This window comes from Saccostrea echinata, unplaced genomic scaffold (genome assembly GCF_033153115.1).
Source record: "Saccostrea echinata isolate AGI-Se365-2 ecotype Australia unplaced genomic scaffold, CSIRO_AGI_Sech_v1 ptg000002l, whole genome shotgun sequence".
In the NCBI taxonomy this organism is placed as follows: Eukaryota; Metazoa; Mollusca; class Bivalvia; order Ostreida; family Ostreidae; genus Saccostrea; species Saccostrea echinata.
The window spans coordinates 24931702-24958626 of NW_026889751.1; the positions used below are offsets into that span (position 1 = coordinate 24931702).

Consider the following 26925-nt stretch of genomic DNA (forward strand, 5'->3'; position numbering starts at 1 on the left):
TATTGAATTGATTTAAAGAATATGGTCATTGGTCACTGAAAATTAAGTTTAAACAAATTGGAATTCATGTCTGCATACTCATCTTAAATTCAGATATGTCAAGTGTATCTTTTATCTGAATGGAAGATTAAATTTTGTGAAAATGAAATGTAAAACTCGCAACCATTCTTAAAAAACCATTCTGAAGTGGGAATAGGACATTGGTGAGGGGTGATGATAAAGCTGAATCCGGTGGAATCATTTTAATTCATTTTTGGCCAATTTTTGTGGAAAGCTTAAACTTCACAGATTTTTAAGGACATTCTTTTAAGGACAAACCTATAGATTAATGTATGCAGAGGCATATGGGTAAGAGGTTTGCCTGAAATCCTCAAAAATGGAACCCCCACAAAAGTGTAATGATTCTACAGGATGGATTTTAATTTTGCATGAGTGGTATCATTTAATACTTCTTTCTTTTTCTTTATCTTTTATTAGGTTTTCTTCATTCTGATGATCATGTTGTATTGAAAGCATTCCAATTCTTCCTTCCTTGTGGACCTTTCCAAAGCCTAGAGAATGTGTCCACTCCTACCACTTATACTCTAACAAATTCATCTTGCCTCATCATCCACATCCACTATGAATCCACATCACCATGTTTCCACTTCCAATCTCTTCATGCCAGAAAAAGGAATTTCTCCCCACCAGGGTGGAAATTCTGCCATTAACTACCCACCTACTTCTATTTTAGGGGGATACTCCCTAACAGATAACCAGTTTCACATTCGATTGCCCATCAAAGAAGACATGGGTGAACCAAAGCATGACCATGCCAAAGTAGATTTGTATTCCATGGCGGAGGATAAAACTGGCTTAGGGGTCATGAACTCTTTTCCTGACTCTGGAGATCAGACCAGTCCTATAACACCCGTGCCAAGGTCTACACCACATATCCATCCATATCGTCCCTCCGCAAATTCGGGGGACGCAATGCTCAGTGCCATTAACTACAATGAAAACGAAATCTTACAAGACGGACCATTCGATGTGTCGGTGGCAGGGACCCTTCCAAATCTGGATGATGGCATGATTCTACCCAACATGGGGACACAGGATCTGTTTGATGGGGAGGGTAATATGGATGAGCCGTACGACATGGACGAGACGTTTGGAGATCCGAGTCCCGGGTTGGTGGGTGAAGGCAATCTGGGCTCTGTTATCGACCCTGATGGTCTCAGCATAGGTAAAACTCTGGAACTTTCTCATCTTCTTTAGTTCATCTCATTGAGTTGAAAGCCTTGAATATATGCTTTTTTGTCTTGGAATTTTTATCAAAATAAGAAAAAATGTTCAAAATATACTTTTATTATGTATACCAGTGACATAGAATTTTATAGATATATGCATGTATACAGTGCCCAAGTATGATTTGTGATTTCATCATGTTCATTTTCATTCTTTAATAGCTTACAAGTATTGACAAAGTTTTGGCCATTTTCAGACCCCAGACTTGCTGAGGGAGTCAGTAAGAAGAAAATAAAGGCCAAACAGATGAAAACTCCTCCCCAAGGATCCCCCGGTCGCAACTCCAACCTTCTGATGTGTACTACGTGTAACAAATCATTTAACAACACTAGTGCCTTGGCAAAGCACAGACTTACTCACAGTGATGAAAGAAAGTATGTCTGTAATTTGTGTCAGAAGGCCTTTAAAAGACAGGATCACTTGTGAGTATACAAGAAATACATTCATGAAGTTTGATGCATTAAGGTGTTATGTATTTTGGCATTTTCCTTTCTGGTAAAATGTTTTAATCCCTCAAATATTTCTTAGTTTCAAAAACATTCTCCAGATTGAATATTGTCTAACCAGATGAAACATTTTAAAAAAAACCATTGATGGCCATTTTTGATAGATTAAAAGGAAAGTTTTGTTGACCATGATTTTTTTCCTGTTTTTAGGCTTGGTATTCTCTTTGTGTTTGACCTTTCTTTACAAATTATTGGATTTTGGGAAACAAATAACAATATTCTGCAAACGTGCATGTTTGCTCTTGTTTCTAATTTTAGAAATGGTCATCTGATGACACACAGAGAGAAGAAACCGTATGAGTGCACTGTGGAGAACTGTCAGAAGAGTTACTGTGATGCTCGATCACTGCGGCGTCACCTGGAGAATCACCACAACCAATCTCCAGAGCAGATCCAGGAGGCTATAGCTAAAGTGGCACAGAATGCAGCAGCAGTGATAGCCGCTGCAGCTGCCTCCAACACCGCCTCCATCAAAGCTTCTGTCACCTCCACACAAACCAGCCCAGGGAGTGGCAGTGCCTCTTCTGCAATATCAGGCAGTTCTGTGGGAAATCAGAGTATCCATAGTGATGTAACATTACCAGCTATTGAGGGAGGGGGTTATAGTTCACAGTATGCAAGTGAAAGTTCTACTCCTGTGACAAGCCCCACTTACGGTGTGCCGCATGCACCACAAACAGCTTTTCAGTATGAGCAACAGCAACCACAAGGAGGAGGTCAGGGTGGCCAACAAGGGGGGTTGGGAGAGCTAGAACAACAACAGGTGCAGGTCTCGCAACAGCAGGCAGTGCAGGAATGGCAGCTTAAGTTGCAACAGGAACAAGAACAGCAGGCAGCCCAGGCCTTGAAAGAACTTCAACTAATGAAATTGCAACAGCAACAACAGTTTTCACAGCAACCTATGTCATCAGAGTCTGCAATGTTTGGAATGCTTGAATCACAACAGCAACATGCGGATCAGCAGGCAGTGCATGACCTGCAGCTGAAAATCCAACAACAGCAACAAGCTGCACAACAGGCTCAAATGCAACAGCAGCAGCAGCAGGTCTCCCTGGCATCTCAGCTGCAACAGACGCAGCAAGCCCAGTTGCTGCAGGCTTCACAAATGCAGCAACAAGCTCAAGAGCTTCAGCATCAGTTACAGATGCAGCAACAACAGCTGCAGGTAAGTTCAGTGGTATTGCAGTGTTAAAAAATATACCTGTAGTATTACATGTACATGTAAATCTTGTACGGTACCAATTTTGATGCACCAAATGCGCATTTGGACAAATTATGTCTCTTCAGTAATGCTCATACCAAAACGTTGGAAATCGGAAATATTTAAATTGAAAAAAAACTTTGAAGAGCTGAAAAAAGGGCTTGAGCTTGAAAAAGCTGAAAAATTTTGTACATCTGACATTTGTTGTGAAGCAGGTCACCTATTAGCAATTGTCTTTAGAGATTTTTTTCATTTCTTCATGTGTATGTATTTGGAAGTGGCAATTGTTTGTTTGAAAAGTCTATATGTGTATACCGGTATACAGAGGGTGAAGAGAGTATCTACATTGAAATTATATATCTCATTTATAATGCAGTGTATATGATTTGTGCATGAAGTAGAATTGGTTTAGAGTATTTAACTTTATTGAAGGATATAAATGAAAGTTTGTTGATGGACATAGTTCATTGATTCCTGTTTTAGGCTATTGCCAAGGAAGCTATGGATTCTCAAGGAATGCAGCAGTCAGTAGGATTTCCAGGCCAAGCCTGGCAGGTATGTGAGTTTTTGACAGCTGGTTGATATCATATAAATACTGAGGGTAACATCAAAAATTTTCAGCCCAAGAAAAACATTGTCAACCGAGGCACAGGATACTTGGTTTACTATTTTATAACTAAAAGCATTGTCTGCAATCAACAGGTGTCTTCACTGAATCCTGGGGTAAAGCAGGAAGCAATGCCTCCAAGTTCAGGGGAGGAACAATCATCTAATTATCTAGGGCAAGTCAGCCCAATCAGCCCAGCCCCGGCCCAGATACCAAATGCAGCCCGCTTGATCAACCCCTTGAGTGGTGGTTTACCTCGTGGATTCCAACCAAATGGGAACGACCAAAAATTAATGTATGTTGGGTGGACATTTGAAAACTTGTGCTTGTGTTTTGTACTTTGAGTTGATCATGTTGAAGTACTGTAAATTATTTTTTATTCACATGGACTTTATTTTCGTGTAATTTCGTGATACGGTCTGTTCTTTTACTATTAAAGATAATAAAGAGCAATAACCAAAATTCATGAAAATTTTGTTTTGCTTATCATGTTAATACCAAACACCAATCTCGTGAAAATTAAGTGATCTGCAGTAATGTCTTTGATACCTTTAAAGATCTAGGAGATTGTATTTACATATGCATGTATTATTCCTGCATGATTTCCTTCTAGACTAAATAGAAATTAAGAAATTTGGACTTGCATAAATTACCTTTAAGTTCTGAAATGAAAAAAAATCTTTATTATTCCATATAATGTTGCTTTTGATATAAGAATGCTAGAAGATTTCTTATTTTCTTAGATTGCAAAATAATACCAAAAGTTCAGTTCATTTTCTTTTTTAGGGATGAATCAAGACCTGTTGTTTGCAACATATGTGACAGAAAATTTAAAAATATTCAAGCTTTAAATGGACACATGAGATTGCATGGTGGATACTTCAAAAAGGTCAGTGTTCCTACATGTATTTACATACAAGACTCAGTATGCAAAATACAAAAGCAAAGTGTGCTTTTATGCTTTATTTACTCGTAATTATAGGCAGGGTTAATTATTAATTCATTATAGCATATTCTGACTTCCCAAGTACCTATATGTGTGTGTATATTGTGGTCCCCTCACAATATTTTCTGTGTGTGTATATATATATATACTAAGGGGAGATTGTGATACATGTGTAGGAGAAAGGTTTTTTTTTTCTTTTTTGAGTAAGGTGCTGCATGATTTTAAAACAAAAATATATTATCTGAAATACATTTCCAAAATTTATTTTCATCAATGCTAGGAAGTAAAAGAAGATAAGAAAACAAAGAAGATGAATCCAATGGTAGCCCCTCCCTCACCTGTGGGGCAAAAACCAGGGCTTCCTGGACAGCCATTCCAGGGGACCATGGATCAAGTCGTGTCCTCCCCAAATCAACACAACCAAAGTGTGTATTTAGTTTGGTTTAATTAAGTAATTTTAATTGTTCAATAGACAATGTATATTATTTATATGTGTGCACATAGAGCATTCTTTTGTGTAAGGTAGGATTTTTTTTTATTATGGGGAAGTACAGTTCAGTGACATGCGATACATACTGTTTATCTTTGTTTATCAGAGATAAAATGAGTGATTAAATTAGATCATGATTGTATTCAACTGAAGTGCAGATGTACAGTATATTATTGTTAAAATGATAGGACTGCTGTATAAATTTTCTGAAAATATTTTTGTATTCTTTTGTGATGTCTATAGATATTATCTGTGGTATTTACAATATACATGTATGTACTATATCTTTTTCAAACATTACTATGCTTTGAAGTTTTTTGTACACTCTCTAAAAGGTTTGATAGATGAGACAATAAACCATGAGTTTTGTTTGATTTTGCAGTGCAATATACCTTACAGTCACCGGTACCTCCCGACTCCCCAATGTCTGACTCCCCTGGCATGTACAAAACAGCCCCTCCCACCCAACCACAATACTGGGTAAGGACCACTGACAGGAAATTTTAACCCTGGTTATATTCTTGTCAGGAAAAAATGCTAATGAAAAGTAAAATGACAATTTTTTTCTGCAAGTTTTATGTTTACTGCTGAAAACTGCTGAATTGTAACACTTTTTAGCTCACTTTAGATGAAGGCTCAAGTGAGCTTTTCTGATCAAAATTTGTTTGTTGTTGTTGTCATTGTTTTTGTTGTCATAAACTTATTACAATTTCATCTTTTTCTCCAGAATCATTGGGCCAATTTCAACCAAACTTGGCACAGAGTATCCTTGGGTGATGTTCAAATGAAAGGCCTTACCATCTTCCAAAGAAAAATAATTAAGAAAAAATAAAAAATTGGGTGTGGTCATTTAAATATCTTCTTTTTTCAAGAACCACTGGGTCAGGAAAGAAACTTGTATGAAAATCTTCTCAAGAGCAGCAAAGTCATGATTAGTCATATTTATCTGGAAGCATCCTTAAGTAGTGTAGATTCAAATTTGTTCAAACCATAACCCCCAGGTGAAGGTTGGGGCCACATGGGGCAATTAAAGTTTTAAATTAAAGTTTTACATAGAAAAACATCTTTAAAAAATCTTTTGCTCAAGAACAGGAAAATCATGATCAGTCATATTTACAGAGAAGCATTCACAGGTAGTGAAGATTCAAGTTTGTTCAAATCATGACCCCCAGGGTTAGGGTGGGGCTACAATTGGTGATCAGAGTCAGAGTTTTAATAGGTACATAAAGGAAAAATCTTTTAAGAAATCTTTTTCTTGTGAACAGGGAAGCCATGATCAGTCATATTTAAATGGAAGAATCCACAGGTACTGTATATTCAAGTTTGTTCGAATCATGACCGGGGAGGGGGCAATAGGCAATCAAAGTTTTACATAGAAAAAGAAAAAAATCTTGAAAAATCTTTTTTTCAAGAGCAGCAAAGCCATGATCAGTCATATTTATATGGAAGCATTCTCAGGTAGAATTGATTCAAGTTTATTCAAATCATGACTCCTGGGGTAGAATAGGGCAACAATGGGCAATCAAAGGTTTACAAAGGAATATATAGGAAAAAGAATGTACTGATGAAGAACAAGTTACTCAGGTGAGCATTGTGGCCCATGGGCCTCTTGTTATTAACGTAAAGGTGTTTTTCTCTTGGTAAAAAATTGCTGCTTTGATTTAATATTTCATGTTTTATAGTTAGGAAATTATTTTTGAAAGAGTTTTCCACGGTCATGTATCAAAGGGCAAGGGCATTATGGCATGAATAAAAATTAATTTCTAGACTTCAAAATAGATATATTGACTATATTTTATGCATTCTTTATCATTGTTGATTCTTTTTCTCGTTTTGTGGATATGAGTGTTACATGGTTGTTGAGTTATGATCTGGTTTTTTACAGGATCAACTTCAGGAACAACAGTTACAGCAACTTTTACAGCAGGAACAACAACAAATACAGAGTAGCTTAGAGCGGCAACAAAAACAGGTCACTTTAAAACACCTAATTTTCATGACACATTACTTTTGTAAGATAGTTATTTGGTATTTATAAGGCAATAAAAAAGTTCTTGGATTTTGGTTAAATTTGTATATAATCTTTAATAAATAAATATAAATACTGTATGTGCGAGAATGGAAGTTTCTCAAGCAGACAGTCTTGTGTAATTACAGGAAATAAAAAATATCTTGCAAGTTAAAGTGGTTTATAGAGCTGATTTAAATTGATTTACTGTAAGTAGGGATGGCAACGAATATTCGAACATTCGAATATTCATTCGATGAGTTGATATTCGAATATGAATTTAAGATTCGAATATTCGGTGTTTTTCAGATTTCATAAAAAGAAGTACTGTGATTAATAAATTTTGATTAGAACAGTGCTGGAATTATCCCTGTTTAATTTACTTGTGATCAGTTTCGATCGCCTGGTTTCTTACACTGCTTTCTTAGCATATAAATCTACTAAATAACATGTATTTTGTTTTAAGTAAGGTGTTAAAGAATTGTACAATAATGCTTTTTGTATAATACAAAACGTACTTTCATAGTTTTCATTAGTTAAATACGATCGGATCTAGAATCGAGGACAACAAATGAAATCTAAGAATGTCTAAAAGGCGTGAAGAGTATACTTATAAAAATAAGATTAATTGATCATTGAATGAATGTCCGATAGAATTAATCGGTAATTAATATTGTAAAGGGCTTAATTTCAGAATAAATGTGTAAATTACTTGATTATCTCGGGTTGTAGATAATCCTGAATTTTATATTCATTATCGGGATATTAGTTAATTACCTAGGAAAATTGTCTAAGGAAATATTTGTTTACATTGTATCAAAGATTATAATCATATCTCTTATCAGACAGATAATTGTAATTTATTACACGTATTGAAATCTGAACAATATACCGTTACGACTATCTTGCCTTTTGTAAGACGACTGGTTCCCAGTTGGAGTTACTGTAAATACACGTTTCATTTGTTAAAATTATACTTTTCTACATTTAAATCAATTATTTATTTCAAACATTGACAAATATCAAATGGAATTGCTTATTGTACACCTACAAAAGTCTTCATACAATTTTACTTCCAAAATAAGTATACCTACGCTAAACCTTTCATGAGAGTAGGATAATGCATATTTAAAATAAAACAGATTTTATTTATTTTATAGAATATATTCGAATACTTTCATTGAATATTCGAATATGAATTACTGACAAAACTGACATCCCTAACTGTAAGTTTATTATATTTGGCTGTGTATTCTTTTAGCACCTGTGATGGAAAGCAGTTTCTTCTTCAAGTGCATCACTAAATGTCATGATATTTATATTCAGAGATGTGCTAAATAAAATCCACGCTAACTTGAAAAAATTTCTGCCAAATATTGTACATGATATATATAACATATTTACAGTAATTTAGTAATGTTTTTAGAATTTAATTGAAAAAGTTGTATATTAATTTGATAACTATTATTCCAGCCTCTTCCTCACAATATTCTTCAGCGCCAAGGCTCGATGGAGACTACAGAGTATAGTTATGATAATGTACAACCATCAGTCACTCAGATGCATGCTCAGAATGCACCACATCAAGCAGTGAGTGCAATGGAAACTCAGGAATATTCCAGCAACCTGGCAGCTCAGGTACAGCAACTTGTGCAGCAACAGCTCCAGCAACAAGAACAGCAACAAAGGACAGTTGAGAATTTTAGTTCTCCGATTCGAAATTCTCACATCAATCTGAATTCATTACCCAATCCAATGAATCCTTCAAATGTGCAGTCCTCATCTAGTTCCCTTCAACCAAAATTTGCTCAGAATCAGTATGGGTCTCAACAAATTAAACAAGAAAGTGGAGGGTTGAAAGAGGCACCACTTGGTGACCCACTTTCCCAGCTTGCTTCCAGTCATGTGACCTTGGTCTCAACCTCCAAGCATCATGGAATGACAGTTGCTCAGCTGCTCAACAGCATGGAAACATCCGAAGGACTCAAACAGTTTGAGTTAGTGGAACCCACTGACTCTACAGGAAATAGAAACATAAATATTGGAAAGGCCAGTAGCTCACAAACTGTTCCAGGAGCAGTTGCTTCCAACCATCCTACATCTATTTACCCTGGGATGGGTCACTCTAACCCATCAGATTTAGGGAAGGTGATGGATTTTAATTCAGCTTTAGATGACATTAATAGCACTATTGCCGAGCATGAGATGAGAGACCGCAGGAAGTCTGAGGAAGGGAGGGATGTCAAGGCAGCAGAAATCTATCCATTTTCATTTCCAAAAGTGACGATCACGGACACTGGGAAAGACAAAAGTGATGTGAAAGAACCTCACAAAATAGAGAAGGGTGATAAACATAAGGAGCTCAAACGCAGACTTTCAGGTAGTGATTATGAGAAACCAAAGATAACTGTCAACTTTGCCACCCAGAAGTTTCCAACCAAAGATGAGTCATTTGTCAAACCCTCTCCGTCCATCTGTAGTCCTGAGACCAAACAGCGAATGAGAAGTAAATCAGGAGACGATTTTAAACTTCTTCGATCGCAGAGTGTGGATAACACGTTTATGAGGCCAAGAAGCAGAACTGAAGCATCTCTGCATAAATTTAAATCCCACGATGGGAATTGGGACTCGTCAAAATTATCGAAGTCTGATGGAGCAGGGCAGTTTAGGAACCCGAATTCCCTGGGGACATTAAAAATGAGGAGGAAACACAGACCCTCTCCTCTCTTTATACCAACCTATCTCAACAATTCGGGATTTCAGAGCAGACTAAGGTCTCCAAGGATTTTACCAGGGGAATCCCGGGGAGGGAATACACCACCTCCATACACCCCTCCCCCCATGTTGAGCCCCATTCGGAGTGGCTCTGGACTTTTCTGCTCTTTGTCAGGGTATATACCAATAACCCCAAAGTCAGCACCTTTGACCCCTAGGAATTCTCTGCTGTTATCAGCAAGAAGTGTTAGTTCCATGAAGTCAGATATTGCGGACATTGCTGAAGAGGAGGAACCCCAGCCAGAGGCGGCAGTAGAACCCCCACCAGAGACTGATGTGCTACCGTGAGTCCATTTTGACCTAGTTTAAATAAAAAACTTCCTCTTCTACTTTCTCTTCATTAATGAATTGATCAGTAAATTTTGTTTTGATAGGGCATTTCTTAAATTATGAAGTCAGGTTCAGTTTAAAGAGCCACATTGGTTTTTGAAAGTTGATAAAGTGGATTTCAGATATTTATAACTTTGAAGTGCAACAAGTAAATAAATTTGATTTTTGAGTTGGAGGGGTGGGTCTGTTTAAAAGTGGAGAAAAGTTATATGTTTAAGAACAAAGTAATATGAGTTGTGCACAATTTACAATCTATTGTTTTATGATAGGCATGTGAATATTGGAAGTCCGTATCAAGCAGAAATACCTCCATTTAATGGTAAGGCAATTTGTTCATGTGAATTAACCAGTATCAGTTTAAAAAAACATTGTAAATGAAAAGCTGTCTATTAATTCTCTTATTTAAGAAAATAGATGACCATTTATAATTCATATCGTTCAGGAAATGCTAAAGGCCTGCAATATATAAAGAAGTGAAAGTATGATGATCTCAGTATTGTTGCTGGCAATTTTAAAATAGCATTTGTGATAAAATGAAACGACAATGGATATTTTGTGTCATTCAGAAAATAGATCTGAAGCCATGAAAGCAGAATGTAAGGAAGAACTGGTTTGGACTCCAGCATCCATGGCTGATAATTCAGAGGAAGATGGTTTGTGTTTTACTATGAAATCACTATTTTTCATGGGAGTTAATTACCCCCCCCCCCCCCAAACGAGGTTAATTTTCTTTTTTCATGGTATGAAGAGAACCTATGACAACTCAGCTCTTCCTCAACCACAAAAATCAAATCCCCACGAACCAATTATTTTTCCCAAACCCCATGAAAATGTGTGATTTTACAGTAATTTGTTTCATTTTCCAACTTTTATTAAAAAATTTGTGGCGTGGATTGATTCAAGTAAACTTGACAGACATAAGGGAACATCAACGAGTACCGAAGTTAAACCATAAAATCAAATGTATAGCTTTTTCAATTCAGTGTTTTTCAATATTGTGGTGATTTCTTATTTGTGTGTGTGTGTTGGGGGGGGGGGGGGGGGAGTCAAATTTCATGGTTTTGGCAAGAAATACTGAGTTGTAAGTATGTAAATTCATGGATAAACTACCTCATCTTATTCAACGAATGGTAAAATAGGTGGTCCAGTGCAACCACAAAAACAACAAAAAATTGATGTATAAAGAAAAATGATGAGACCACTGTACAAGGAATTTAACAAGTAACCTTTTATTTTGTAGTGCAATATTACCAGGAATTCAGCTGTAGTGCTGGTGTTCCAGGAAATGGGTGTAATGTGGAATATGCCTTGCATGTCCTCCACATTCTGAAGGGCGATATCAAGGTACCAACAAGAGGGCAATAGGCTCATTAAGCTTTTTGAATCCAGTTTAATGTATTTTTCTCTTTGTGGGTTTTTGGGAAATTTGTCGTGGAAATTCCTGTCCTTTCTATTGTAGGAAGCCATGTTGAAGCTGATGGAAGGAAAGGTCTCATTACCAAAGAAACACACTCTGTTAGATTATAAATATCAGGGTAAGAAACACGCTATTAGATTATAAATGTTAGATTATAAATATCAGGGTAAGGTGCACTGTTGTGTAATGGGTTTACCCCACAAAGGTGGTTTTCCACAGTGTCCACGGTTTCACTGCATCCTGTCTTCAAGTTGACACTGAAACTATTTGTAGTTAATTTTAACTCTTAGTGTAATGTTGTCTGGTCTGAGGGGTCTGTATCTCAGCCGAAGGCCAGGGTCTGTAGGGGTGGGGGTGGGGATTAAATATGTTAATACTTGTATAAAAATTAACATTTACAAATGATTTCACAAAATGTAGGTATATGTATATGTAATAATGACATGACTATGTTAGCTCATGGAATGTTCATTATTTCAGAAACTGACCAATGGTCCTCAGAAGAAATTGAAAAATATCAACAAGCTCTGTGGAAGTGTGATAAAGATTTCTTTAAAATATCTAAAGAGGTGAGATTGTCTTGGTCTGAGGTTTGTTTTAAGCTATTGTAGATTGAATTGTAAGTAATAGTTGCAGTGGTTTGTGAAAGAACATGAGGAATTGTGTAACAGAACGTAGGGAGCAGTAAATGAAAATTCTCTGTTGCATCTTTTTAAATTAAATTAAAAAAAAAAATACTGAATTGTCATAAAACTGTTGTGCTCATTGAGAGATTTTTTTTGTTTGACTAATTTTCAGATTGGTACAAAAACAACAAAAGAGTGTCTTCATTTCTATTACCTGTGGAAAAAGGTGTGCCCAGATGAACACAAGAGATTGCGAATCATCCGACGGAAGCGAGAACATGATCGTCTGTACAATCTCCGATCTCAGCAAGCTGCAGTTCAAGCTCAAAATCAACAAGCAGCAGCAGCAGAAAATCCTAGTTTCCCAAAACCAGAGGAAAATGATCTTGTTGAGTCTGACTCGGAATCTATCGAGTCCATGGACACAGACAATCAGCCAGTAAGGAAAGCTGTTCTGAAATTTTTGAATTTTTTTGTTTTTTAACTCACCTGAGCCTTTAAGTGATCTTTTCTGATTGAAATTTTTCTGTTGTCTGTTGTTGTTGTCGTAAAATTTTCCCATATTTATCTTCTCAAGAACCACTGGGCCAATTTCATTCAAACTTGCCACAAAGCATCCATGGATAAATGGGGTTCAGATTTGTTCAAATGAATGGCCATGCCTTCTTCCAAGGGTAGATAATTATGAACTCGTGAAAAATTAATGGCATCGTCTAAAGACCACTGTGCTTGATAAGGTAGGTTGGGGCAAAATTGGCTATCAAAGTTTTACATAGGAATACATAGGAATAATCTTTAAAAATCTTCTTCTCAAAAACAGCAAGGCTATGATTGGTCATATTTATATGGAAGCATCCTCAGGTAGTGTACATTCAAGTTTGTTCAAATCATGACCCCCAGGGTGAAATTTTCTTCTTAACTCTTTCCCACTCACAAGCGCCTCTCGACGCCTAGCCAGGATTTCCGCACAAGCGCCTCTCGACGCCCATCCATGATTACTGCACTAGCATCTCTCGACGCCTATACAGAATTTCCGCACAAGCGCCTTTTGACGTCTTGTTATTTTAAGACTATGTGAAAACGAGACTATGACGTCGACAACTTTGGGGCAGATATCAAATTGAAGCGTTATTATTGGCCTACAAAAATAAAGTATGTGCACTGTCATCAATTCACGTGTACCTATAAATAAAGATGGTTTTTACCTTGTATGGTAGGAAAAACAAAAGTTGTTAATTCAAAATGGCGGATTACAAACAATGTACGATGAGATTATTTCTATTCATGCGACGATTTAGATAAACTTTATGGGTTTTAGGATGCTGAATCGAATACATATACAGGTAACTCTTGATGGCTCGAACTTCGATCTCTCGAAGTTCTTGATCGCTCGAAGTGAGTCTACGGTCCCGAATTTTTCCCCTATATAACTAAGCAAATTTACTCTTGATTTCTCGAACTCTTGATCTCTCGAAACCCTTGATCCCTCGAAGTCAAAATGCAGTCCCGCTATGTATATTCTATTAGAATTTACCCTCAATACCTCGAAGTGGCTATGTTTAAACAAGGTTATATAATTAGCACCCTTACCTGGACATTTAAATGGCCCCAGGCAGAAGACACGGTTCTCGAGGAATGGGATGTTTATTCAGGTGACACTTATGCTGCAAGGTGATACTTGATTTATAATTAATCATATTTTGTCTATATGCTGTTTAAATAATTATCATCGACTGTCTTACGATAATTTAGAGACGTAGTGTCAGTGAAAAGTAGTAATTGATTAAAAGACCAAACAGTCTAATTTAATCTCTATTTCGAGTCAGTGTCAAAGTAAAACAAAATATGAAAAAAACAGAAGCAGCCTAGATGTCAATTTGACGACCATTATTGGACAAATACTTACAGAACTGCGTTCAATGATCATGTTTGGAATAGTCAATGCTATGCACGACGCTTTAAAATGTCGTTTCATGTAACAAATGCGTAGTATGATGTCCGTATTACAAAGAAAAAATAAATATACATGAAATGACGATAAACATTTCAGGGTTCGACACTAACGTTAGTCCGTTAGTCTCAGACTAATACATTTTCATTCGGACTAATAAAATTTGTGACTAATTAGTCTGAGCGGACCAATAAAAATTTCTGGAAAACAATATGAATAAATTACTGATGTCCGATTCTCGACAACTTTAACTAGAAAACCCCGCATTTATTTTTAGATTTCTAGCTTTTGGCGGGTAGTTACGCAATTCCGAGTCAATTCCGCGCTTTATTTTTCGATTTCATGATTTAGTATGACACTTTAAAGAAAGACGTTGGACGTTTTGGATGTAATGTAAAGACAAAAAAAAAAAAAAAAAGAACGAGATCGCTAATACGATCGTACTTGCTGATTGCCATCGTCGCAAGCCACGAGTTTTGTGTCCATTCTGTTTCCTCAAATAGAATGGACACAAAACCCGTGGCTTGCGACGATGGCTGATTGTGAGATTTCAATGAATCTGTGGAATAATATATTTCACGTAAATGCTTTGTTTATTTCAAAAAAAGTATAAAACGTATATTAATTGTCACGTTGAATTAATGTTTAAAAACATTTTTTTGACGGACTCATAAAATCGCGTGCGGACTAGTAAAAGTAAAGAAGTACTAGTCCGGCCGGACTAAAGCCTTAAAAAGTTAGTGTCGAACCCTGCATTTGCTTTTCTCAAACTCTTGATCTCTCGAAGTTTTTCCTCGGTCCCGCAGACTTCGAGGTATCGAGAGTTACCTGTATTCATAAAGAATTCATTTGTGCAGAAAAAATTAATTCTGAACATTATAATTGACCAGAAAACCTTCGACATTTCATGGCGTGCGAGTTGATCAGCGTGTGAAAGTCACATGGCCAGTATTCCGTATCCGATTTTTGTGTAAACACAACTGCAATAAAAGATTTCTTGGGTGATATGTTTTATCCAAACATTATTACAAACTATGTGCATCACTAAAATAAAAGTGCACGGCGAATAAATACACAGAAGGGAAAGGAAAACCGTGTCTGGTATAAGATCAAGCAGAAAAGAAGGCTTACTTAGCAAAAAAAAAGAAATTAAAAAGATTTTCTCTGTGTGTAAACTTTGCAGTGTGCATCTATGCAAAAAGTGGATCTTTTCACATACCAAGATAGACATTGAAACCTTTTTATTGACTGTAAGATGATTAAATTCTAAATATTTTGTCATGAAAAATGTGTGTATATACACTGACTCTTGACATTTACCAAACTTTTTCATAGTTTGAAAATAAAGGATTGGCTTTAAATTATCATCATTGTAAAGATGAGATTGTGCTGAAAATGAAAATACTTGGTTTTATATATTTTTACCCAATAATTTGAGAGTAATAAGAATAAATATAAAGCACTGTGATTTTTTTCTTTATTTCTGAAAATGCCTGAGTAAATGGGGTTATCACTGATGCTAGACTGCTGTGGAGATAAGGCTACAGCAGTGGCTTGCTATGGGAGTATACAGTAACGCCTTATCTTAAAAGCTCTGAGGGGGAAAGAGTTAAGAAGAGCAAAGACATTACTTGTCATACTAATTCAAAAGCATCCTTAGGAAGTGTAGATATTATACCCCCCGCCCCCACACCCACCTGAACCACTTTTATTTAACTTTTCAATACTGAACTGCTGAACTGATTTCTGCTTTATCCTAGCCAAAGTGCTCAGGTGAGGAATGTGGCCCCTGGGCCTCTTCTTTTTCTTTTTCTAATTACTTTTTCATAGGCTAATTTAAAGTAGATTTCCCTTGAGTTTTTAAATATCATATTCCAAAGGCTGTAATGGGCCTTTGCAAGGCTCCAAATAAATATGGTATTGTCATGTGCAATGTTAATCAAATTGAAAGTACACTCTACATGTTAGATTCAATTGTGTCATTGAGCTAGTGACATTTATTAGTCAATAAAATCTTGGTACTTTGTAGGATAAAGACGATGTACGTTCTGTTTCGTCGTCTGTGAGTGCCTCACCCGTGCCTACCTATACCTGTGATTACCCAGACTGCTTTGCTGTAAGTCAACTTTCAAATCTTTTATTTTGTGTCTAGTACAACTTGTATTCATGAGAAAGGTGAAGGCATCATTTATTCAATCCAATATTTTTAAGTCTGTGGTAAAAATTTTTTGCACAGAGCTTAAGGCAAATGAGATTTTGAAATTGGTGGTTTTTCATGAATTTTCACATCTTCAGTTCAGATACTCCTCCAAAACCTTTCAACCAATTTGAACTTGACTTGCTACACAGTATTTGTGGGTAAAGGGGGATTCAAATTTGTTCCTCTTGAGATCATAAAGAAATGACTACTGATTTTCATTGACTTTTTTTTTTTACACCATTATTATAATTACAGAGTTTTACTTCTAAGCAAGGATTGAACGGCCACATTCGTATTCATGGAGGAGGGTTAACAACAAAGAACACCACAACGGAGAGTGGTGGATCGCAGGAAGCACGAGGGGCGTCCCAAGAGGCTCGAGGCCCAGGACGACCATCCACTAAAACCTCCAAACCCGCTAAACCATCTCCTGTTAATGATGGGGATGAACCAACAGAAGTATTTCCTTGTAAACTCTGTGGAAGGTACATTTAATTCTGATGTACAGCAAACTGAGAGCTCACCCAAATTTTTTAAATAGTAGACGCCAAGCAAACACAAAGTGAACCCAGGGTTCACTTTCAGGGTTCTGTACATGTCAATCTGTATAAGAGAAATGTTTTTAACTCAGCTGAACTGAAGGTTCAAGTTTTTCACATTTTCACCTTCTTCTCAAGAACCACTGGGCCAATTTCAACCAAACTTGCCACAAGGTATCCTTGGGTGAAGGGGATTCAGGTTTGTTCAAATGAAGGGCCATGCCCTCTTTCAAGGGGAGATCATAAAGAATTAGTGAAAAATTAATAGCATCTTTTAAAAATCCTCTTGTCAAAAACGACAGAGCCAGGGAAGATGAAACTCATGTGGAAGCATTCTCAAGTTTGTTCAAATCATGACCCCCGGGGGTAGGGTGGGGCCACAATGGAGGATCAAAGTTTTACATAGAAATATATAGGAAAAACCTTTGAAAATCTTCTTCTCAAGAACAGCAAAGACCTGATTGGTCATATTTATATGAAAGCATCCTCAGGTAGTGTAGATTCAAGTTTGTTCAAATCATGACCCCCAGGGGTAGGGTGGGGCCACCTTGGAGGATCAAAGTTTTACATAGAAATATATAGGAAAAATCTTTCAAAATCTTCTTCTCAAGAACAGCAAAGCCCTAATTGGTCATATTTATATGAAAGCATCCTCAGGTAGTGTAGATTCAAGTTTGTACAAACCATGACCCCTGGGGGTAGGGCGGGGCCACAATGGAGGATCAAAGTTTTACATAGAAATATATAGGAAAAACGTTTGAAAATTTTCTTCTCAAGAACAGCAAAGACCTGATTGGTCATATTTATATGAAAGCATCCTCAGGTAGTAAAAATTCAAATTGTTCAAATCATGACCCCTGGGGGTAGGGCAGGCCCACAATGGAGGATCAAAGTTTTACATAGAAATATAAAAATTTTAAAAATCTTCTCAGGAACAGCAAAGCCCTGATTGATCATATTTATGTGGAAGTATCCTCAGGTAGTGTAAATTCAAGATTGTTCAAATCATGACCCCTTGGGATAGGGTGGGGCCACAATGGAGGATCAAAGTCTTAAATAGAAATATATAGGAAAATATCTTCTGATGAAGAACTGCAAAGCCATGATTAGTCATTTTGATATGGAAGCATCCTCAGGTAGTGTAGATTCAAGTTTGTTAAAATGATGACCCCCGGGGATAGGGATGGGCCACAATGGGGGGTTGAAAATTTTACATAGGAACATATAGGAAAATATCCTCTTCTCAAGAACTGAAAATCATGTTTAGTCATTTTGATATGGAAGCATCCTCAGATAGTGTAAATTCAAATTCGTTCAAATGATGACCCCTGGGGTAGGGTGGGGCCCAATGGGGGATCGAAAGTTTTACATAAGAACATGCAGAAAAAATATTTCTTCTCAAGAACAGAAAAGCTATGTTTAGTCATATTGATATGGAAGCATCCTCAGGTAGTGTAGATTCAAGTTTGTTCAAATATTGACCTCTGGGATAGGGAGGAGCCACAATGGGGGATCAAATTTTTTCAAAATTTACTCAAGTACAACAAAGCCATTTGTTATATTAACATGGAAGCATCATCAGGTATCTCCTCCCCCCCCCCCCCCCCCCCCCCCCCCCCCTGTAACCTTTTCAATACTGAACTGATTTGTGCTTTTGCCTAGCCAATGTGCTCAGGTGAGCGATGTGGCCCATGGGCCTCTTGTTACTTCTTCAGCAGAACCGCTGGGTCAGTGTCAACCAAACTTACCACAAAGCACTCCTAGGTTATGGGGATTCAAGTTTGTGTACATAAAGGGTCATACCATCTTTCAAACGGGGGATGATGAAGAAATAGTGAAAATTTATTAAGTTCAATTTGTTTTAAAATCTATAAAATTATTCTTCTCAGGAACAGCAGAGGCATGATTAGTCATATTAATATTTAAGCATCCCCATGATGTATGCATTCAAGTTTGGTTATGTCATGACCCCATGTGGATAGGGTGGAGGCACAATATGGGGTCAAAATTTCTGATGTGAAGAAAGAGGGGGGATCTGATGAAGAACTGCAAGGCCAAGGTGTTTAAGTTGAGCATGGAGGCCCATGAGCTTCTTGTTTTATAACCTTACTCATTCTACAGATAAACACCTGAATGTACCTTCCTCACATATACTGTATCAGAAATAAACATTTCATTCACACAAACAGTGTATATACACTGTACATGTACCTGCAACAGGGAAAAAAAACATGCATGTACTGTTAATCACTTTTTATTCGTGAGAACTTAAATTTCATGTAATTTCACGATAACTTCCCCTCGTAAAAATTTCATTTTCACTTGTATTATAAAAGATCATATAAAGCAATTCTCGAAATTCATGAAAATTTTGTCTCGCTTATAAAAAACACCCAGTAACTATGTTGGTGACAAAAATTTGGTGATCTATAGTAGTTTAGAATTGAAGTTTTAAGAATATTTCACCATTTCACTATTTTTCGTAAAACCAGGTTACATATATATCAAGATAATTTGCATGTTGCAGAGTGTTTCACAAAGTGAAGAGTAGAAGTGCCCACATGAAAAGTCATAGGATGGCAGAGAATGAGAAGAACAAAGTGAAACAGAATAACAATGTAGACATATCTTTAAATTCAATACAGGGCTCACCATTTCGGTGAGTCTGGAACATTTCTGGTGCTTTAACAGAAAGTGGCCTATATATCCAGGCAGTCTACCGCTACAAATTATGGCAGCTTCTTAGAAAACGAGGAAGAAAAACATCGTTTTTATTTGTTTGTTTGTTTATTTACATTTATGACATTGGACCACAAGAGACAGGGTAAATGATTGAAAATGCAGGAAAGGAAAGTCACTGTGTCGATTTGAATCTCAAAGATTACGGGTGTCTGTGAATTTTCCTTGGTAGATTTGAAAGATCTGCTTTGGCATACCTTGACGTGGAATCGATTGGTGTTTGTATAGATATATTTTTTATCATTTGACTGCACTGTTTTTACCTCGGTAGTTAAATCTTCAACATTTTCTGCATTTCACCATCATGAATTGGGAATTGTGTTTTCAGAACGTTACAGTTATTTTGTTATTTGTAATCATTTGTGTTTTATCATTAACTTGTTAAGTCACAACTTGTTATGTCACCTGTGGATTTTGTTTTTGTGTTGTTCATATGTAGTGTCTTGAAAAACACACGTAACTGGTCATTTCTCCCACTCTACAGTATTTGGCATTATTGAAATTACATAATTTCCAATTCATCCTTCTTCATTGTAGCCATTTTTTTTAAAAAAAAAATTTAAATCATGGGGAATTAATTTTTACCTTGAAATGATCAAATTACTAATTACAGGCTTTCATTGTTCTCTGTATTATATGTGGAAAGTTTGTATTATTTGAATTGTGGGAAATAATTTCAATTACTACATCTTCCTGAGGACGGACACAGTTTCAGAATTCTCATTCCGTAGAGCTTGTTGTGGCAGATGATATTAAATATCCGGTGATCCAAGTTCAAAGTATGCAGTCGGGTTTGTAGTGGCAGAGTCTTTGGTAAAGACGGAAAGGGTCCAATGCTTCTTCTGTGATTTTGTTACATGTGATTGGTCGATCATTATGTGTCATTGGCATTCCATGGAAGCTGAAATGTACTTATTTCATGTTGTGTAAAGAGTTGTTTTTTTTTTGTTTCAGCATGTTCAGAAAGCATGAAGAAAATGTTCATGACATGTTTTGACTGGGTTTTCTTTGGTACACTTGGGTAGAATCATTTTTATGCCCCGCCATGAATATGGCCGGGGCATATAGTGTTTGTCATGTCCGTCTTCCGTCCTTCCGTCCTTCTGTCCTTCCGTCTGTCCTTCCGTCACACTTTGCGTTTAGCTCTGTTCAAAGCTCAGTTTCAAAGAAACTATCCAAGATATTTTTATCAAACTTCATATGCTGATAGATATTGATGAGGGCTATGCAACTGCATCAACATTTTTTGACCTTGACCTTTCCTTTGACCTTGACCTCACTTTTCTTAAATTAGTGTTTAGCTCAGTTTTAAAGATACCATTCAAGATAGTGTAATCAAACTTCATATGTTGATACATACTGATGTAAGCTATTCAATTGCATCAACATTTTTTTGACCTTGACCTTTCTTTTGACCTTGACCTCACTTTTCTTAAATTAATGTTTAGCTCTGTTTTAATGAAACCATTCATGATACTTTTAACAAACTTCATATGCTGATACATACTGATGAGAGCTATTCAACTGCATCAATATTTTTTACCTTGACCATTCCTTTGACCTTGACCTCACTTTTCTTAAATAAGTTTTTAGCTCAATTTTAAAGATACCATTCAAGATAGTGTTATCAAACTTCATATGCTGATACATACTGATGAGAGCTATTCAACTGCATCAACATTTTTTGACCTTGACCTTTCCTTTGACCTTGACCTCACTTTTCTTAAATTAGTGTCAAACTTAATATGCTGATACATACTGATGAGAGCTATTCAACTGCATCAATATTTTTTGACCTTGACCTTTCCTTTGACCTTGACCTCACTTTTCTTAAATTAGTGTTTAGCTCAGTTTTTTAAGAAACCATTCATAATATTTTCATCAAACTTCATATGCTAATACATACTGATGTAACCTTTTCAACTGCATCAACATTTTTTGACCTTGACCTTTCCTTTGACCTTGACCTCACTTTTCTTAAATTAGTGTCAAACTTAATATGCTGATACATACTGATGAGAGCTATTCAACTGCATCAATATTTTTTGACCTTGACCTTTCCTTTGACCTTGACCTCACTTTTCTTAAATTAGTGTTTAGCTCAGTTTTTTAAGAAACCATTCATAATATTTTCATCAAACTTCATATGCTAATACATACTGATGTAACCTTTTCAACTGCATCAACATTTTTTGACCTTGACCTTTCCTTTGACCTTGACCTCACTTTTCTTAAATTAGTGTCAAACTTCATATGCTGATACATACTGATGAGAGCTATTCAACTGCATCAATATTTTTTGACCTTGACCTTTCCTTTGACCTTGACCTCACTTTTCTTAAATTAGTGTTTAGCTCAGTTTTAAAGAAACCATTCATAATATTTTCATCAAACTTCATATGCTAATACATACTGATGTAACCTTTTCAACTACATCAACATTTTTTGATCTTGACCTTTCCGTTGATCTTGACCTCACTTTTCTTAAATTAGTTTCTGAATCAAAGCTATTCAACTGCAGCAATATTTTTTGACCTTGACCTTTCCTTTGACCTTGACCTCACTTTTCTCAATTTGTGTTAAAATGTTGCATTACTAATATACCCTTGGCGGGGCATTCATGTCCTATGGACATATTTCTAGTTTGGAAAGAGTCATGGTGCCAGAAATTATTGGTGTTTGTGCCCCAGGGCCAGAGTGGGCATAAAGGGGGTGGGGGAGGGTCTTACACAGAGGAATAGTTAGGGAGGAATTCTTATCATTCAGTGTGCAAGTGTTTTGTTTCAACTGTAGGTTCACATTAAAGTCATGGCACTGGGGCTAGATTTTTTATCAAAATATTACCTAGTACTGTTTAGATTTAAAAAAAAAAATCTTTTTTTTTTTAGAATAAGGTTACAATTCATCAAATTAATAAGCATAAATTTGTGTACTCTGTGGTATAAATTCAAATGGGTGACAAACAAGGGTCACGTTGAACTTCCTAAGTTTGATTGCTTTCTCGTCAGACTTGTCAAGCACATGAATTAAGGTCTTGAAAGGAGAAATTTGGAGAAATATTTCCATTTGCTTTCATTGAATGTCAAAGGATAGTGCTTGTAATATACATGTGTATAATCTGTTACATATTTAGGTTGTTTTTTTTCATGATCACTGTATTGTTATGATTTCATATACTGTATTTGCCATATTATATGAAATGTGCTTTCATATTATGTTTATTGTTTTATTGTCTCACTTCAGAAAATATATTACCTGTTACTGTATCTTGATATGTTTTATTAAAAAATAATTACATTTTAGTGGGAAAGCAGTGTTGAGAATTATTAAAAATTTTATGGCATCAACTTAATGTGAAGCCTGGGCATGCAATTTGTTGAGAATTATTCCACCTTAATTGTCTCAAGTTCAAAAACTTCTAGCTTTTTTAGTGGGTAACCTAAGATTTTCAAGGATAACCTGAAATTTTAATCAATTTGGGTAACTAGAAATTTTAATTAAGTGCAATTTCACCTTTTGAACTTTTGTTTCATCCCTCATTTAGAACCATATGTTAATTATCACATCCATGTATATGTGTGCAATATTAGAATTTATTGACCATTTGTAGAATACATTTTAACAATTTTAGGAGAGATTCTGCCTTCTAGCTTGTATTTCTAATGAAAACTGTCAATATTAATGGTATCATTTTGCAATGTCTTGAATGGGAAAATTTGACATTTTTTACCAGTGTAAAAGGACAATAGTTAGACTAAGTATTGCAGTTATAATATAAAATGAGTTTAAAGTAGATTTCATGAACGACCCTTTTGATCTCGACATAAAGAAAAGAAAATTTGAAGTTTTTCTGACCATGGGAAATTTTTATTTAACATATCAATTAAAAAACATAACTTGTTATTTTTTTGTTCCTGAGAAATATTTTTGCCTATAAAATTAGAGCTATGGAGAACATGTTTGTATGAAATGTACAATTCTACATTTGTTTAAATATTTTTCCTACTTTTATTTCAGAAAAGTAACAAAAAGAAATTAGTTGTGGAACTGGAACCACAAACATAAAAAATTCAAAAAGTAAAGCACAATTTATATAGATAATAAATAAATACGTGTACTTTTAACATACATGTAGCTTTGAACATTTTGACTCTGTAAAGCCTGGTTATTTCTGAATAATGTGTGGTTGTGTATATTTAATCAGATCCTACTGTATATAATGGAGAAAAGTTGGCACCCCCTCCACCCCTGTCTAGTGCTGTCTGTATTTCAGATGAATTTTGATATATATGTGCAAATGTTGCTCTTTTGTAACTTACTAATGCTCAATTTGTTGACATTTCTTTCTTCAGACTTGTTTATAATAGGCAAAACCTTGTGAAAGAAAATACAGAGGTAGATTTTTTTTATGGATAAATAGGCATTGTTTTATTGTTTTTAATTCAAATGTTTGTAATGTTCTTGAGATATCTGTGTGCATTGTGTACTGTAGTAAAAATGTTTTTATAAAAAAAAAAATAATGTGAAAAATTTTCGTTCAGACCATGTTCTTATTCCTCTGAAAGAGGATAGGGGCATGGAGAGAGGGAGCAATTTTGTATCTAAGTTCATTTTAAACAATCATATTCAGGAATTTTAAATACACAAATTAAAAAATCTATGTCCTCAACCTGTAAATTCTATTTTTATGACAAGGCTGGCTGATATTAATTCTATGTTTAACGTCACCTATACACTTCAAAACCCACAAGGAAGGGAGAAAAAAAATTACAAAAACAAAAATTTCAAACAAAAGAGTATTAACTCACCAACATGAATCAAGTTACTGTCATTATTTGTACATCATGTAGGCTTATTGTTTAATGATCATTTTCAGTAAATCTTTTAATTTAAATGATAGCTCAAATATACAACATAGAGGGTCCAAATATTGTTTATCTCTATGGAATGCAGTTTTTAGGTGCTAAAAGTACGAGCAAAATGGAATAGAACTTTCAAAATGGGTATTTGTTTGTTTTAGGTGCCAATTTCTACAAAACCTACTCGCATGGGTGAAGTTAAACATAGAATTAACTTTGAACAGCCTAAGCAGTAATAAACACCCATCTGATAGCGTTCCATTTTATTGTAGACATTTTTTTTTTTTAAATTTTACCTGTTTGCCATGGCATTTTCTATCTGTAAATTTTTGTATGTGATTTTATATGTGAGGATTTGTATAAAGTTTATCTGCTTTCTTCATGCATTCTTTCACCATCATGTGACACCTGGCAACTACATGTAATCTAGGGCTTCTGTAACAATTTTAATATCTCAGTATTGTTTTCTTTTCCCATGTCATATTTTTAAAGGAGTGCCCGTGTGGGAAAAATACATCATGTTAATAATTAAAACAAATTATATATATATTATATATATTAGTTACCTATGAAATGTATTGAATACATTTTGAAAAAAAAAAGAGAAAGTATTTTTATTATTTTTTAACATCCTTGGGATTAGAATTACTCTGTGTTTCTAATGTTAAAAAAAGACTCAATTAATTGTTGTACAAAAGATTTCCACATTAAACTTACAAAGCTGATAATTTAACAAAGTTATTCTTAGTCACTAGAAATTCAAAGAAAATATGCAGGAAGCATGTTCCCAATTAGGCAGTTTCAATCAGTTGAAGAATATCTAGGTAAAAAATAAGATAAAATAATCTGGTATCGCTACTTATGTATAATATCACAAATATATGTATATTGCTGAAATGCAGATTTACATTTCTGGGGGCAGCACAAACTACTGTAGAAGTACTTTTTAGCTCACCTCAACGAAATTGGGGGAGCTTATGTAATACCGTCAGTGTCAGCGTCCCAGGTTAAAGTTTTTGGAGCAGATTTCTTTTCAAGTACTTCTGTGCCCTGTATCAATCAGAGGTGCATGGAGGATGCTTCTAGTGTGTTTTATTGTACCAGTCAAGGTTTCAGATGCTGCAATTTTAAGCTAAAGAATGACCAGGTTAATGTTTTTGGAGCAGGTTAAAATTTTTGGAGCATGTCAAGGTTTTTGGAGCAGATCTTGTTTCCAAGTAACTATAAGTCCTATTTTGACCAAACTTGCAGGGATGATACATCTAAGGATGCACACTCTGGACTTGCTTCGGATGCTGGATCTGACCTACATTTTCTGGATGAGTGACAAGGTTATCGTTGTGAAAACAGTTCCCATTTCCAAGTAACCGTAATTCCTATTTTGACCAAACCTGCATGGATGATACACCTAAGGATGCACACTACCAGGCTTGCTTCAGATGCTGGATCTGCCCTACATTCTCCGGATGAGTGACCAGATTAAAGTTTTTGGAGCAGATCTCATTTCCAAGTAACTAGAAGTCCTATGTTGACCAAACTTGCAGGGATGATACATTTAAGGATGCACACTACTGGACTTGCTTCAGACACTGGATCTGACCTACATTTTCTGGATGAGTGACCAGGTTTAAGTTTTGGATAAGTCCATTCCCAAGTAACTGCAAGCCCTATCAGACCAAAATTGCATAAATGTTGCATCTAGGGATGAACACTGGATTATTAGTTCAGTGTGGGACTTTGCCTTATTTAAAGACACCATTTGTTGAGGTGAGCTCTGTAATCTCTTATTACCTATGTTTTCGGTGTGGTATTAATTTATGCTATGTGTGTGGTCACAAGTTTTCAAGAATTTCTGTGAAAATTTATTCCAGTGTGCCTTAAGTACATTCAAAAGCAAATATTGACAATCTAAGATACCCGTGTAAATTTCTACCCACAGATTAAAAAGAAATTGTCATGCCACCGAATTATGACGAAAAAAGGATGTTTTCAGTAGTTTAAAAATGAGTATGAAATCATTATTAATATTGACAAGTGATATCAGTGAACTTTTTTGTATAACAGTCAAAAGATTGCAGTGTACTGTTTAGCTACCTCAAGGTCAACAGATTCGGAACTAGACGGCAATTAACAGTACTAGTAATTGCAAGAAAAAGAGAAATTTGAATTGTTGACTTTTACTTACAAATAATATCACTACGTTGTGGGTTTTTCAACTGATTCAGGTCTATCATTGCAGCGAGGACCTCTGATAATCATTGCACTAAGGACCTCTGATTAATGATAGTATTTTGTCAACATTACTAGTACATGTACTGTGATTATTTGTACTTAACGAGACTGTTGTCTGAAATTATAACATAGAGAATATATCAGAATAATTGACTCACATCTAGTACAAGTGCATTGTAATCCATAGATACAAAGTTTAAGTAATAACTTAT

The 26925-nt window shown here is 35.6% G+C and overlaps 1 protein-coding gene across 1 annotated transcript; it reads left to right on the plus strand.

Annotated features, from left to right (window-relative positions):
* The first annotated feature begins 602 nt into the window (after positions 1–602).
* Positions 603–20798, plus strand: LOC133175400 (uncharacterized). Its single transcript, XM_061310507.1, has 19 exons — positions 603–1225; positions 1484–1709; positions 2052–2958; positions 3478–3549; positions 3697–3896; positions 4388–4490; positions 4828–4972; positions 5420–5517; positions 6923–7009; positions 8519–10104; positions 10420–10469; positions 10717–10803; positions 11391–11494; positions 11610–11685; positions 12048–12136; positions 12366–12632; positions 16174–16260; positions 16600–16829; positions 19411–20798. Exons 1-19 carry the CDS (start codon positions 622–624, stop codon positions 19544–19546), a joined length of 5154 nt encoding a protein of 1717 aa, XP_061166491.1. The 5' UTR covers positions 603–621; the 3' UTR covers positions 19547–20798.
* Positions 20799–26925: the final 6127 nt, after the last annotated feature.

Coding starts and splice junctions, on each gene's coding strand:
- LOC133175400 (XM_061310507.1), top strand. CDS start 622: ATGAATCCACATCACCATGTTTCCACTTCCAATCTCTTCATGCCAGAA. Junction 4,973..5,419: donor CCCAAATCAACACAACCAAA/GTGTGTATTTAG, acceptor TTGATTTTGCAG/TGCAATATACCTTACAGTCA. Junction 10,470..10,716: donor AGAAATACCTCCATTTAATG/GTAAGGCAATTT, acceptor TGTGTCATTCAG/AAAATAGATCTGAAGCCATG.